This window comes from Pituophis catenifer, unplaced genomic scaffold (assembly GCF_029215685.1).
Source record: "Pituophis catenifer annectens isolate HBS135680 unplaced genomic scaffold, rPitCat1.0.hap2 SCAF_2, whole genome shotgun sequence".
NCBI classification, from domain to species: domain Eukaryota; kingdom Metazoa; phylum Chordata; class Lepidosauria; order Squamata; family Colubridae; genus Pituophis; species Pituophis catenifer.
In genome coordinates this window covers 79,139,689-79,155,328 of record NW_027256882.1, presented here as the reverse complement: position 1 = coordinate 79,155,328, position 15,640 = coordinate 79,139,689, and the positions used below count along the sequence as shown (strand labels likewise).

The following is a 15,640-nucleotide window of genomic DNA, read 5'->3' as shown; positions in this document are numbered from 1 at the left end:
ACAACAAACGACGAGCCGTGACAGCCGAAGCCAACGATTTTGCGGAGAACCTGGCAGCATTCAGAGTAGAGTCGGCTGAAAATTGAACGGCAGCCACAATTTTATTCAGGTCTTGTCTGATACGAGTATCTCCGGGGGCCAGCTTTTCTTGCAACTGACGTAACCAAAGCAACGTTGTCCGATTGAAGAAGGATGCCGTAGTAGTTGCTTTAATCGCCCAGGAGGAACTTTGAAAGGCCTTTTGAAGAACTTGATCAGATCTGCGTTCCTCAGGGCAGAAACCTTCGTCCGGCTCGCCCGGAACATTGGAGTTAGGAAGAAGAGCTGCAACTGGGGCATCCACCGAAGGAATCTGAAGAAGAGTCTCAAGATCCGAGGATACTTGGAAGTTTCTTTTGTCATTAGACGAAGGTAGGGGAGCAGATGCCGGGGATTCCCACTGTCGTTTCACTACGTCCAGAAAGAGGGGAGGAGTAGGAACGGATGTTATAGGCCTAGCTGGTTCTGCGAACATCGGGTCCAAAGCTCCAGAGGAAGACTGAGGAGGTACCGGATCAGCGTTTGGAGAGGACAAACGGGCCGTATTAACAGCCTTGAAGAGCAATGATTTGAACAAGGTCTGAGGAAAGAGACCCGTGAAAGCAGGCTGATCCGGAGGAAGGTTCTCATCCTCCGACAGGTCAGAATCAGGATCTCCTTCGTCGATGAAGGCTGAAGGATGACTGTAATGGGAGGAAGTAGGAGAAGCGGAGCGAACTGAATGTGAACATCCTTCGTCACTACGGCCCGCTGAAAAGGGAGAAGGCTCTCTTACTGATCCCTGTCGACTGGAAAGGCCTGAACGGGCGGCTAAGGACTTTTGAACCGCCGCCTCAATCATCTGTTGTAGCTGATCTGCAGGAACTAATGGGTCTAAAGAGCGGGCATGAACAGAATCAGATGAATGAACCACCTGTACTGTTGCTGGACCAGGGGGCGGTTGCTGAGGAACTGAACCAGGGCCCCACAAATTTTCCTCAGAAATAGTCACTGGACAGTCTTGCAGAGACAGCTGGTCAGGAGTAGGCGAATGGGGTACGGTGACTGGAGGAGGGCTAGAAGGAGCAGGAGGCTGAGGAGAGGAGGAAGGCAGTTGGGCACATGCCTTGTCACATAATCTGGTCAAAACTTTGTCTCTACGTTTTTCTACTTTGGAAGAAGAGGATGACAAGTCACGAGTGGAAGACTTGTGATGGGAACGTGATACTTGAGAAGTCCTGGAATGAGACCTGGAATCTTCCATAGTAGATTGCTGGGTAACAGACGTGGAGTCTGATTGGCCAACCATTCCTGCACTGGCCTTCCGGCCGTGCTTAGACTTTGAAAGGGCCTTAGGCATAGCTCACAACAAGGTTGTAAGAACCGCCTCCCCCACGCACCAGACTGTGTATTAACAATACGATTCTGAACAGATAGCAGGGAGCGAAAGGAACTCCACAGGAGAAAAGGCCTTTTGTAAACTGTTTCTTAATATTACAAACCAAAGGCTCAACAGATTAAATTGGGAGCGTAACAACTCCACGAACTGGAGAGTTGGTGGGGGGAGGGAGGCCATTTAAAAAGTTAAATAATGGGAGGCAATAGTTAAACAAGCAATCAGGCAAATTAAGGCCACAGTCCTGTGACCGTTGTAATTAAGAACACGGGTGGGGGCGTAAAGCTCCACTTATTCTCAATGGTGGCCAGCGCCTAAAACAAGAAATCTCTGCTACAGGGAGGGAGGGGGGGCGTGAAGCTCCACCAGGCGCAATTTGAAAAGCCTCCGGATTCGGGCCACTGAAACACAGAAGGGGGAGAGGGGGCGCGAAGCTCCTCAGCTGCAAGGATGCAGCGAATAATCCGCTTGGTCTGTTTAAAGAGGCCACGAGGTAATTAGTGAAGGCTGCAGATACATTCAATGAGGCAGAAGTGGGGGCGCGAGGCTCCACAGAAGAATCCAGCAGCCCTCCACACTTGCACTTAATTTAACGGCCTGTTAAGTAGCGATCCGGCAGGGATTGAGAGAGAGGGAGGATCGCAGGCAGCTAATTAGCGCTCTCCCCCAACGGCGGGAAATTCCTCTAGCTCAAAATGGCGGGCGCCGCTGTTAGAACGCCCGCCGAAACTGCCGTTGATTGAAGGGCGTGAGAATCGCAACCGGGGGAATGTCCCTCGAAGATCAATGTCCAAAAAGCCCTCCCTGGCAGAAAATAAGGGCAAGGAACCCCCCACGCCCCTGGCAGAGCCAGGGGAGATCGAAATAAACGAAGGTCTATTTCTTTACTCACAACTCCTAAACTCGATGTCAGGACGGTCCAAGTCAGCCAGAAAAAAGCAGTCAAAGTCCAAATCGAATTACCAAAACACAGTCAAACAGTCCAAGTCAAAAAGCACGAAAAAATCCAACACGAAAGAGAGAAAAAAGAGACTTTTAGCCAGAGAGAATATCCCACACACCAGCCAGCGCTGAAGGACTGAGCCAAAAGCTGGGCTGCCCGGCAACAGAGGCGGGACTAAGAATAATTGGCAGGCTCAGTCCTTCAAGCTGATTGGATGGGCACTACCCACGCTGGCTGCTGTCTCCACTCTCAATGGAGAAGCATCTGTTCCCTTATCAATTTGCCCATTCAACCACCACCAATAGCATATAACATATCCAAGGGGAGTAACAAAACAGGATGTAGTTGCTGATTGTAGTTGCTACAGAAGACACATCCTTTCTACTACATTTTTTTTTAAAAAAAGATATTTTTGGAACCTGTGTTGATCACATAACAAACAGAAGTCCTGACAAAGTGAGATAAACAAAAAAGGAGCATACTGTGATATTATGAAAGATATATACAAGGATAGAAGGGCAAGGATCACAGATGTGAAAAGAAAGGTTTTAATTGTAAGCCAAAGGGGTCTTGAGGGAACAAAAGGCAGCCTCTGGCATACAAAATAAACATCATGTGTGTTTGGGAGGGGAAGATCTGGATTCAACTGCAAGTAACCATATAGACACCCACTGAGGCCCTTTTCCTCCAAGCTGTAAGCAGCAGCCCAGAATCTGAATTGATGTTGTTGTGCCATCTGAACACACAGCAATAGTTTCTACCAAATGGAACAAGCCATAAAGGGAAAGCCATAATTTATTTTAAGGTCAATTCTAACTCTCCTTTCTGTGTTGTATTTTGGTACAAGAATCTCAACGTAAAATAAATAGCTAGTTTGTGAGCCTACTTGCAGAGTATAGGCCTTAAGGATATCCATCAAAGTGCAGGCACTATGGGCCCTATATTGCATCTTGTAGTTACAGAACTCTGAGAATGAACCAGCATCTAGGACAGCTTTTCTCAACCATAGCAACTCTATGTTGTGTGGTCTTCAGCTCACAGAATTCTCTAGCCAGCATGGTAGAGTCAAAGATGTAGTCCACATATCCTAAAGTTGCTGAGGTTGAGAAATTGTTCTAGGGATGTAAGTAGAAGGAAGCTACCTAAATAGAAAGAGATAATGGGCAAGGGAAAAGAAGCTATCCTCTATCATTATGCAACAGTTAGGGAACTCTAGAAAATCTTGGAGGATATTTGTAGTTCAGGGTTGAAATGAGGGGTCCTTGGTGCTCTCTGAGCTTGCTTGTTTTCTTGCAGACGTTTCATTACCCTAACTAGGTAACATCATCAGTGCTAGTCAAGACACCAGAATATAAACTGACAGCAAACAGCATTCCTTACCAGCACTGATGATGTTACCTAGTTAGGGTAATGAAACAAGCAAGCTCAGAGAGCACCAAAGACCCCTCTAGAAAATCTGCATGGATTTAACCTTGTTAAATTTAAAAGGCCACACAATTCCATAGAGGCTCTGGATGGCATACAACATTAAAAACAGAAAGAAACCATGAAAATATTAATATCCTGAATAAGAAATATTCAAACAAATAAACAAACAAAAAGATTATAAGAGCCACATCATCCATGTTAACCCAAAAGCCCAGGAAAAACCCAGGTTCTCAGAGGCTTTTTAAAGAGCATCAAGGTGGGTCCCATGCATCGGGGGGGGGGGATCCTATTTCTGAGGGCAAACACTGTGACAGGGTTTGCTTCTGTCGAATCTGATGACAATGTTTGATGGGTGAGACTCAGAGAATGCTCACTTTTGTTTTTTTACATGTGCAATTCTGAAGGATTTGTGAAAGAATTCATAAGTTCCATAACAACCTTAAAAGTGATAGCATGTCTCTTCTAAGATTTGCCTCTTCCCGGGCTGTAATCGGTCGTATACATATATAGCTCTCTCCGTCTATAGAAGAAAAGTCAGCTGTTGCTGAACTAATAAAAATGCTAAATGAAATTCAATTCTGTATTTGGAACACAACAATGGAACTATACAGCTGCAATACTTGATTCTGTATAGCATTAGCAGCTATATAGTAATCTTTGCAAATATAAAATAATTACATTTTTCCCTAAACAAATTAGTATATTCATGTTTTATTTGAGGTTGACCAACAACAAAGAAATATTGAAGAGAAGAAAAAAAAAGTTACTTTTCTCTAACATGGTGTTACTAATTTATTCCACCCTGAGGCATCAATAAAAAAGTTATTCAAAATCCCACAAAGGGAAGTGGTCAAATACAGAAAATAATAAATTTCACCCGTAAGAAATATTAAAAAAAACAAAAAACATTTCTCACACAATCACTTAGTTCCATGTTTTCGGTTGGGGAATTCTGGGAGTTGAAGTCCACACTTCTTAAAAGTTGCCAAGCCTGAGAAGCAGTGCAGTGGCAGAAAAAAAGGGCTACTTTCTGTATCTCAAATTTGATACGACCTCTTGACGACACTGCATTTGCTTCTCAATTATTTAAATGGGTTGTACAAGTTCTTCCGAAGTCTGCTTTTGATTATTCTCAATTTAACCCATATAGTAAAGTGTCAAAATAAACTTCTTTTCCTAATACAGATCTCATGTTGGAGACTTGTATTTTCTTATTCTCTTTACATTCAACAATTCAAAGGGGCCTTATCCAGGGCTTTATGGAGAATTAATAAAGCCCACAGCTGCCTATCCACACCATCCAAGCTACTTCCTCCACCCAGAAAAGATCCCCACCCACATGGAACATCAGATGTACAGTCATGTTTGAAGTGTGGTTTGGGGGAGGCGTGTGACGGCCCAGGAGAGCAATACGCATTGCACGGCCAAGCCGTGTATTCCAAACGGGGAAAACATTTGTAGCCATGCTGAAACCATCAGAGGGATGAACTTCTGGGCAGGACAAGTAGTATGTGAATCTGTTCAAAAGACCACACAGCTTCTCACCCGAGCCTAAAAAATGCAGAATTACATGCTCAAGCTGGTCACATGGCAATAACAACACTGCCTTGCCTGCTGAGCCAATCAGAAAAAACAACGATCACGATTTATGTATTTTAAATCAGGCCAAAAAAAAAAAAGAGAGAGAGAGAGAGCAAGCTTGATTTTGCTGTTCAAAAGTTGCTCTCAGTGTCCTGGTTTTTCCTTTCAGAGGCAGAAGAAGGTAACTAAAGGTGCTGGAAACATGAGGCTGGTATATATTTGGAAAGAAAAGCAAGGCTGCCTCCTCTATGCTCCTCCCTCTCCCCCCTCCCCCATATTAGTAAGCTACTGATCCACTCTTACACTTCTTTGTACAACACTTAAGAGTTTAAATGAATTGCAGCTGAAAATATGGCACTGCCATCTGGTTTTAAACAGCAAGATCCAGTTTGAAAAACAAAGAGCGGGGGTGAAAAAGGAGCCCCCCCCCTTTCTTTTTTGTACTAACCTCACTTTAATCATTGCCAAAGAGCATGAAGACAGCCCTGCGTCCTCCCACAAGAAAGCCTTGGGCCTCACAAACTTGGCAAGGTCTCTCCCTCACAAACAGCTCAGCAGGCAGAAGGCCCTGTCAGAATAAGAGCCCCTGCCTTTTTTTTCTCTCTCTCTCTCTGGAAAGCTGCACATAAGCAGGCATGCAAAGCCAGGGAGGATGGGCACCGTCCTTTTGTAGTGGCTGCTCTTCCTTTTCTTTTCCGGAGCAAGGAAGGCTGAAGGGAGTCTCCCTCCAAGGCAGGAAGGCAGGCAGGCAGGCTCTCTCTTTCTCAGGGAAAAAGAAAACTCTGCACCCCCTCTTGCCATGGAGACCGATTAGTTAGTGGCTAAGAGATGATGAATAGGGGAAGGAGAGAGAGAAGAATGGAGGGAGGGAGGGAGGGAGAGAAATAGAGAGAGAGAGAGAGAGAGAAATAGAGAGATGTGGCAATTTGGCCCTCTGCCTAGAGTGGCCATGTGACTTTTTCTTCCCAATCTTTTCAATTGCCCTGCAAGGTTTGCCTGCTGTTTTTTTAAAAGCTCACGTTAACTGCAAGTGCGCACTTTTTAACAGGCAACAAAATGTACGACTACCTTTGGACAATACAACATACCATACATAAGCTGGTCTGTCTGATCCTTTGTGAATACAGTAACTTGGCACTGTATTGTCAGCATATATTCAGCAAAAAAAGGCCTGTGACATCTTTACAAAGCTTTTGTATTCCTTTCACAGAAAAAGCTAGCAGAGCCACAGTTCTGGAAATGTTCCGAATTCATATATAATTTCAATTCAAATGCCAATTTAAACACCATATTCATTTTCCAACTGAAAATTACAGTGGCATCTTTTTTTTTAGGGAGGGAGGGAGGAAGGAAGAAAAGGAAGCAATGCCATATATTGTTAGAGTATACTTGTAAATTCAAGGCAATATTTCTTCCTCTTGAAAAGGCTAATATAAATAACCAAACTTATCAAAAGTTTGATAAGTTTACTTATTAAAGTAAATTGAAAAAATTGGGATGAGTATTCATCTTAGGCATTACAACCCCTAGACACAACCCTTGACTGGGAGGCAAATATATTGGATGACCCTTAGATATCAGGAAAGGTACAGAAATCTCCAGTCATAATGTGGACTTTTGTAGTCTATGGCAACCCTGTTCTTGCTGAGAACATATGTCTTCCAGCATGGATTAATGTAATACAGCACTGATTAAAAGAACAAGTTAAAGACACTGCTCGCTCAGCTATAACTCCAAGAAGAGCTAATGTACACAGTTGCAATCTATATTAAGTAGGATCAATTTGCACGTAAGTTACCAAGATGGTTGCTACCAAACGGTCCCCCCCAGACTTCACTGCAAAATAAATTTATTGTACATATGGGAACAATCACTTACACTGCTTTTTTTAACCAAAACAGCACTGTAATCCTCATCTTATGGCCATGATTGGGACCAGAACTTCCATTACTAAGCAACAGCTAGGTAAGTCATCACATGACCATGTCCTTTTTATGACTTTTTCTGCTACAGCCATTAAACAAATAACATGGTCATTAAGTGAATCGAGTTTCCCCCATTGACGTTGCTTGTCAGCTGGAAAGGTTGCAAATGGCAATACTGTGACTCTAGGAAGCTGCAACCATTGCAAACACATGTCCGTTGCTAGGCATCTAAATTGCAATTCCATGACCTTGGGGATGCTACAACGGTGGCAAGTGTCAGGACCACCCACAAATCACTCTTCAGTACTGTTTGAACTTTGAACAGTTGCTAAATGAATGGTTGTAAGTCGAGGACTACCTGTATAGTTGTGGGAATTTCTGTAAAAATAAGAAAATGGCATAAACCTAGCATTACCAGTAGTAAATCAATACAAAGTGACCTAGGGAAGACGTTGTGAAGCCGTAAGCTTAATAAATAACACTGTATAGGCAGCACTTAATTCAGCATTATGTCTATTCTCCTGAATTGTTTCTAGAAGAATATTTAACCTTGTCTTCAGTGTCCTCAGAGAATAATCAGCCTGAATAGCATTTGGAAGAATAACTGTTCTCATCTAATGCCCATTTTTCAAAGTATGCATTTATCTGTTTTATATTAAATCCGATATATCTTGCAAAATCTCAGCGAAATAGCCAGTCTGGTCTAGTGGTTAAGGCACAGGCTAGAAATCAGGAGGCTGTGAGTTCTAGTACTCCATCTTAGGCATGAAAGCTGGGTGATTTGGGGTTGATCATTCTCTCACAGCACAACCCACCTCACAGGATTTGCTGTTGATGGGAAAACAGGAGGAGGAGTGAGTATTATATGTTCGCCACCTTGAGTTACTTTATCACTTTATAAGGTGGGCTAAAACTAATAAAAATCTAATAAACTAAATAATGTCAACAGGATTGAAAGGTCCAGTCATTTGTACCAACAGAGGAAGGTAAATATGTTTCACACCTTATACATTTCCCTGAAAAGATAGGGACTCCAGCAGAGTAGAAATAGTAATAGTAATAGAAAAGAAAAATGGCAAGGCAAAGCATTACATGAGTACGTAAAAAAAGAAATTAGCAGGCAAAGCACATAACAAGAAGATCTGGTAAGGGGTGCAGGAAAGTTGAAGAAAATGACAGAGGAGCTACCGGTAATTCTGGCTGCACAAAACCAAGCCTTAAGAACAAATGCATACAAAGCCAGAAATGAGAAGGCAGCAACAAGTGCTGCCTTTGCAAAGAGGCAGAAGAAACAGCGGGACACCTAGTTAGCTGTAGCAAGAAGATGGCACAGACTGACTTCAAACAGTGGCACTGCAATGTAGCAACCATCATGGTGCATTGGAAGATCTGCAAGAAATATAATTTGCCTGTAAGGAAGAACTGGTGGGACCATAAAATATAGAGAAAGTCGTAGAAAATTTTAATTGGAACAGCTTACAACCTGTGATGTAACATTTTTAACACCAGCAACCAGCAACATCTGCCTAACCCAGGGTCCTTGAGAAGGACTCAATAGGTGGATAAAATGCCAAATCCAGTCAAAACATGTGGCTGACTGTGCAATAATTTTATAAGTTGCCTGATTCCCAGTAATTCTGCTGCCATTAGATAAAAAAGCAGAAATTAAATGTCAAGATCATACAATGAAGAACTATTTGGGCACATCATCTTTCATTTTAAAAAGGATTAAATGTAGCAGAAAAGAAAGTATCACGACAGCAAAATCACAGATAAAACAGGTAACCAGCTCATAAAAGGCAAATATGCAAATAAATTCATCTGCAATAAATAAATAAATAAATAAAATGAATTAAAAAAAATGAAGTACTATGAATCCCTTTCAAAACCTACCGTTTCTGTGAGATCAAACTGAACATTTAGATTTAAATTGTAGGTGGTCCTCAACTTATAAACAAGTTTATTTAGTGACTGTTCAAAGTTAACAATGGCATTGAAAAAAGTGATTTATAACTGTTTTTCAGACTTATGACTGTTGCTTAACCTTCATGGTCAAATTGACCATCATCAAAACTCAGACACTTAGCAAATTGACTCATATTTAGAATGATTGCACTATCCAGGAGTCATGTGAACCCTTTTGCAAATTTCTGACAAGCAAAGTCAATGGGGAAGCCAAATTCACTTAACAAATGTGTTCCATGTAGTTTGCTTGGCCACAGTATGGAAGTGATTTGCTTTCTTCCAGGATGGCTTTTTTCAACTTCCAAATCTATCTTACAGCTCTGAGATTTCCTCCTGGCTTCTCATCCAAGTATTAATCATATCCAAACCTGCTTAGCTTTCAAAGACAACAAAGGTACAGATGTATTGCCTCTGAATTTTAATTTCAAATGGACTTATTAAAGGATAGAACTGCTAATATTGATCAGAAAAATCAATATTAGCAGTACTGAACCCAACTATTGTAATAAAGAATCAAAACTACCGGTACTTGGAGAAATTTATAGCACTATGAAAACCACCCTCGTCTTGAATATATCAATAACTGGGAGTTTTAAAAAGAATCAATGGTAGCGTTTTTGTGTAAGGAGCATGTAGTAGGTTATAATATTATAAAACAAAATCAAATCATTTGTAGTCTGGGAAGAAACCGTACTCAACTAAAAGCAAATGTACGAATTCATTCCAGATACTGATTTTATAGCCATTGTCTATAGCAACCGTGTCCATAACATTCTAACTCTCAAGAGGACAACTCTCTGGTAAATGGTACATCTGTCAAACTGCAGGAAACATCTGGGAAATAGCTGAACAAAAGTAACAAATTTAAAACTTTTCCTCCACAGTCACAAAATCTAAACTATAATTTTAAAAGAAATTATTTAGCTAAGGCTCTGTACTTATAGGACAGGGGTGGGCAATTAATTTTCTCAAGGGGTCACTTGAAAAACTGGGACTGTTGTGTAGGGCCGAACCAACACATTACTGTGAAGGTGCGTAGGTACACGCAAATATATGTAAATTGAAAAAAAAAAAACAGCAGTCAACTTCAAAATAAAAGCAATGCAGTTGTATTGTATGCATTTACATTTGATTTCTAATTTCCAATTAACCTCATGCAGGCCAGACAGGAACAGCCAGAGGGCCAGATGTGGCCCCAGGACTGTAAAATGCCCAGGTCTCACATAGGATCATAAGCACTGGATATTTAACACAATGATACTTCATTAAGAAAATAATAAAGTGTCTGAAATGTTATGTCCAGCTTCTTGCACTTCAACATAAATTGTTTTAAAATTAGGTATTTGTGGCCCTGCCCCATCTGGGTCTTTCTCTGCTGATTTCATAGCTGATTTCTCTGGCTCCAGAGCTTTGAAGTCTGTCCAAGTGAGCTGCACCACTGGTCAAGAGAGACACCTTTTTTGGGAGGGCCACATGATGCCTCCCTGAGCTCTATTTTTGCTGGCAAAGGGCTGCAGGAGGCCGTCGCGGCCAAAAATCGAGACTTGATGAGTGACACAGAGCTGGCCAAGTCCACCCACCCCCCCGGAGGTCAAACACAACCCTGATACAGCCCTCAATGAAATTGAGTTTGACACCCCTGTTCAAGAAGCCAAAAGAATAGGCAATACAAATATTTTCACTTATGTCACAAACAGTTGTGACAGTTGGCTTGAGGCTCCTAATTGAGGAAGTATCATGATGGAGGTGATTAATGGACCAATAGAAGATCCCGCCTTCCCCCCTGTACATTCTGCTTGTCCTCTCCCATCATTTAGTTCTGTGTTTTTATTATGAATGAATATACATTTGTGTGTATGTGTATGTGTGTTTATACATGCATACACATACACACACACAAACACACACACACACACACACACAATTTTCATGGCTTTATGTTGATTTCCGCTTTAAGGTAATTAAGGCAAATTGTTGCCATTGTTTTTCATCTATTGATTGTAGTAAGTTTATGTAAGCAGTGTCTATGCCTTCGTTGAGCAATGTTTTAATTATTGCTTGATGGAATACTGGTCAAATGCCTTTTTGTAGTCAATAAAAGCCAGGCATACAGGCATGGTATACTTCTTGTGCCTTTTAATGACTTGCTGAACAACCTGGATGTGATCCATAGTTTTATTGCTTTTAATATTGTAAGCTGCCCAGAGTTACTTTACAGTGAGATCGGTGGCAAATAAATTGAATAAAATGAAATAAAACAAAATAAAATAGTCCCAAGGCTGATGGCATTGGTCTTACTAATCCTGCATATACTTTTATAACTACACTCAAAAGTTCAGAAAGCTCTTTGCTATGACTTCTGTCAGTAGCTGACAGTGGCAAGAAAAGTTAGACAGAAGCATCTAGATCAGGGCTGTCAAGCTCCCGGATGGATGCGTCACGCGCTGGCCACGTTCACACCCGGTTTAGAGAAGGGGGGAAAGTCCCGATATGTCACATGACATGGCCGTGACGACATGAGTTTGGCACCCCTGACCTAGATGTAATCTCTTTCCTCTTCTTTTCCATCTACTTTGCAATTCCAGGAGTGACTGGCCTAAGAATATTAAATTGAGGTTTATGGCTAAGCCAAGATTTTTCTTCCAAATCCACCAACATTTCACTTCTACTCTTAGTTGAAGACATTTTTTAAAATGTTGTATGCATCTATCTCCATCTGTTTAAAACATCTGACTTCTCTTTAAACAATATGGGGTTCACAGAAGACCCACAATGACTAAACAACAAGTTTGACTGTCATTTAAATTAAGTTCTTCTCATATCACAGTTCCAATAGGAAATCTGGAATTGGTGAAATATTATTATTCCACTGAGCAGCTCCCTATTTGTGAGATTTTTTTCCTTTCTTCAGATTTCCCTGGCAGAATACAATCCCTAGTTGAGACAGCTATGACATCCATGCTGTTCCACTTCCCTTCTGTTGCCTAAGCAGACTTTGAGGGTTATTTGTGACTTGATTTCCGTTGACTCATTAAAAATATATGTGAAAGGAAATTCAGGAAATCTGTCCTTCCTGCATAACAATATATATTTTCATTAGCAATTAAGCGTATGAAGAAATGATGAGGAAAGTCAAGACTACAAAATTAATATTAAAGCAACTCTATTGTCTAATCTTTCCACCCTTGGAAAAAAAAGTCCCCTTTTCATATTCTTTTTCAGGAGGTGAAACTGCACAAGGAAGGAATTTTGTATATAATGTCTAAATGAAAAACTTCCTAGACCTTTGAAACTGGCTGAAGTACTGACTGTCAGGCAGATGAAGTCATGCAAAACAGATGCTGAAGCCCTAGGTAAAGTTGCACCAACTGAATTTCTGCCTGTCAACCATTTGAGGAGACTTCTTGGCCCTCTGTCCCTACAAGGAAATTAGTAGTCCCTTTGTTGATTAAACAGAAGATTGAAGTAGGGTAAAAGGCGTAGCAGCAACACTAGACACAGTAGTTTTAAGTTAAAAGAAAAGAAATAAAATGAAGGAAGCCATTTTCAGACACAGTCAGCTATATTAATGGTGATAAAAAGCAGAGATTTGGGTGGGAACTGGTCTGACCTATCTTCAAAGAAACAGTTTTCAATTACAGGGTTACAGGAAACTTTTCACTCTCCGGTCACCCATCATACAGCAAACAAGGATATGTCATGGCGGAGACAACACAACTTTTCCATATTTGGAGAAAAATGAAAAACTGATTTGTAGATGTATAAAAGCAGATTCAAAGAAAATCGCCATCATAGCAACAGGTAAAATAAATGCTTTTCAGAAAAAACAGGCAAAACATCAATTACCACAATAATGTGGTAAATTATAAATTTTCATCTAGAAAAATTAACATAATAATCATCTATGTTTTTATGATGATATCCCTAAAATATTTCTAATATGTGACAAGGGACAAAAAAATGAAAGGAAAACAAGTTCTAGAATGTTATTTGAAGAGATTAAAGATCAATATTGTTAAAAATAAAAGAAAGGAATGTAAAGTGGGTTAATTTGATCAAGATTAAAATAGATGTGTTGCTATTTCTGGCAACCCTTAATGGACTTTTGCTGACCAGGACTGAATGTCAAGATTGTAAGGATCTATATATAGATAGGAGATGAGATATGGGATGAAGGGGCTTTTTTGTTGTATTTTAAGAACAGGTGATTAGTTGTTAAAATTGTTCACATTTGTTGTGACAAACGAGGAGTCTTCTTTAAATTTTTCTTCTGCTATATTTATCTATCTATCTCTTTTTCTATTTTATGCACTATATTTTTATTTTTGTAGTTTTTATTCACTTTTATCTGTTTAGCTATATTTAACATATTATTATGTTTAAGAATTCTAATAAAATAAAAATATAAAGAACACATATGTGATGCCCTAAATTCTTACTAATCTTATTATGAATTATTACAGAGAACATGAAGAACATAGTTATGCATTTACTGATTTAAATAGTATGCATAGTACTTTTTTTTTTGCTTGTATACATGTATCTACTGTATAATATACAAATGTATGGTATAAACATAAGGACTTAGACAGTTAAATTAAATATTGTAATTGAATAGTTTGCTTTTAATTTCACTGCTGTATTAAAAAGCAAATCAGCAGATGTGTTCTATTACATTCACAATATATACTGAGAAAAGAGTAAATTATATATATACCAAATTCCAGTGCCATCTTCCCAAGGACCCTTTATTTTACCATTGTAGGACATGGTTGGCAACCTGATGCCTTCCAGATGTTTTGGACTTGGACCCCCATGAATGCCAGTCAGATTGGCAAAAGAAAGGGATTGAAGGAGCTGTAGTCCAAAATGTGTATAGGAATCAAGTTACTTCACTTGCAGTTAGCTATGAATAGGACTGGGGGATAAACAAGGTAGAAAGTATATGCTATTCAATCCACTTAACTGGCAAGCAAAGGAACTGTATACACAAATCATTCATGAGATACAAAGTCCTGCCCTACATAATCTCTATAAGAACAATGGAAAAGAGAGTGTGTGCCAATTTTTCAACATTTTTGAAGCCAAGAGGATTGTAAGATTTTTAAAAAAATTTCATGGACACATATTCAGAATAAAACATAAAATTCCTAACTGAGTCATTAGTTAAGAACAGTTTAATTAACAAAACAGCAATTTTGAAATATATTCACCATCAATTAAGTGACAGGTCTTTTCAGGTTTTTCTCATTAAGAAAATGTATTTTGCCAAATCTCCAGCTTTCAAACTGAGGCTAGAAGGAATATATTTGTGAAGCCATGTGCTCATATTGATCATGTTAAGGGCCTCATAAGCTAAACGTTTTATTCTCAAATAAAGAAAATATTTAAAAATACGCTTACCATTTCCACGATTAAGGAAATTATGATTTTCTGACAAGGGTAGATTTCTTTTAATAGTGCAATGTCTAGAGTAAGCCTCTATATTGTGTCCAATGGACCATATTGAAACCAGGCCTCATAAAAATATAGCCTATGACTTCTTTTGTCTTCATAAATGCAAATTTTGGAGGTTTATATTTCATTTTCTTAATAGTCTTGATGAAAAACATCAAGAGATGTTGTCTGGCTGGAAAAAGTATGTACCTCTTTGCTTAGTAGAATTTGGAATTTTGCAGCCTATAGCCCTAATAATAAAAACAAGTTCATAACAGTAGACTTTTAAGTCAGTTCTACTGGAGTAACCAGGAGTAAACATTTAAACACATAAAACAACAAAAAGTACTTGATTTTGTCATTTTATTAAACTACTGTTTTATGTTCATTACCTTAACAGCATCCCAAGAGCCTTGTTCAGAATACAGTCATTCCAAATTTCCAACTAACTATCCTTTGTAATACAGTGTAACATTAGGGAAACTATGTCATGATCCATTTATGTCTGAAAATATGTCAGGGTTATAAGTCAGATCATTGCTAAATCTTCTCCACAAAAAAAATCTCCAAAGAATTGCTACAAAAGTTTCATATACATTAGAATCTTGGTACCAATAAAAAGGATTCAGTGTGTTTTATGATAAAATTACACAGATATCTAAATTCTGCTTTGACACAATCATTATGATTAATAAATCTCATTATTGATAATTAGTAGCTAACAATTTTCTACTGCAAACCAAGTAGAGAAGCCAGGAGGTAGATAAATTCGAACTGGGACAACTCGCTGCAGCCAACTCACCATGGCCAACTCCCGCGGGATAATTTGCCACAGGACAATTTAACAATTCAATTTAATTATTTAAAATAAATAAAAAATATTTTAATTTTTGTTATTCACATTTTGTTCTGTCCCTCCTTTTGGATCCTTTAATGATTCTATTCTAC

The 15,640-nt window shown here is 39.5% G+C and overlaps 1 protein-coding gene across 2 annotated transcripts in view; it reads right to left on the bottom strand.

Moving 5' to 3' along the window:
- The window catches only part of VGLL4 (vestigial like family member 4), a 75,374-nt gene that overhangs the window by 20,924 nt on the left and 38,810 nt on the right, over positions 1 to 15,640 (bottom strand). Inside the window, exon 1 of one of the 2 annotated variants that reach the window (XM_070937006.1) lies at positions 5,815 to 5,894. The exons of the other annotated variant lie outside the window; for it this stretch is intronic. Within the exon in view, the coding sequence (XP_070793107.1) occupies positions 5,815 to 5,828 (14 nt within the window). The 5' untranslated portion in view covers positions 5,829 to 5,894. Of the gene's footprint in view, positions 1 to 5,814; positions 5,895 to 15,640 lie in introns of those variants that run through there. 2 annotated transcript variants of the gene reach the window in all.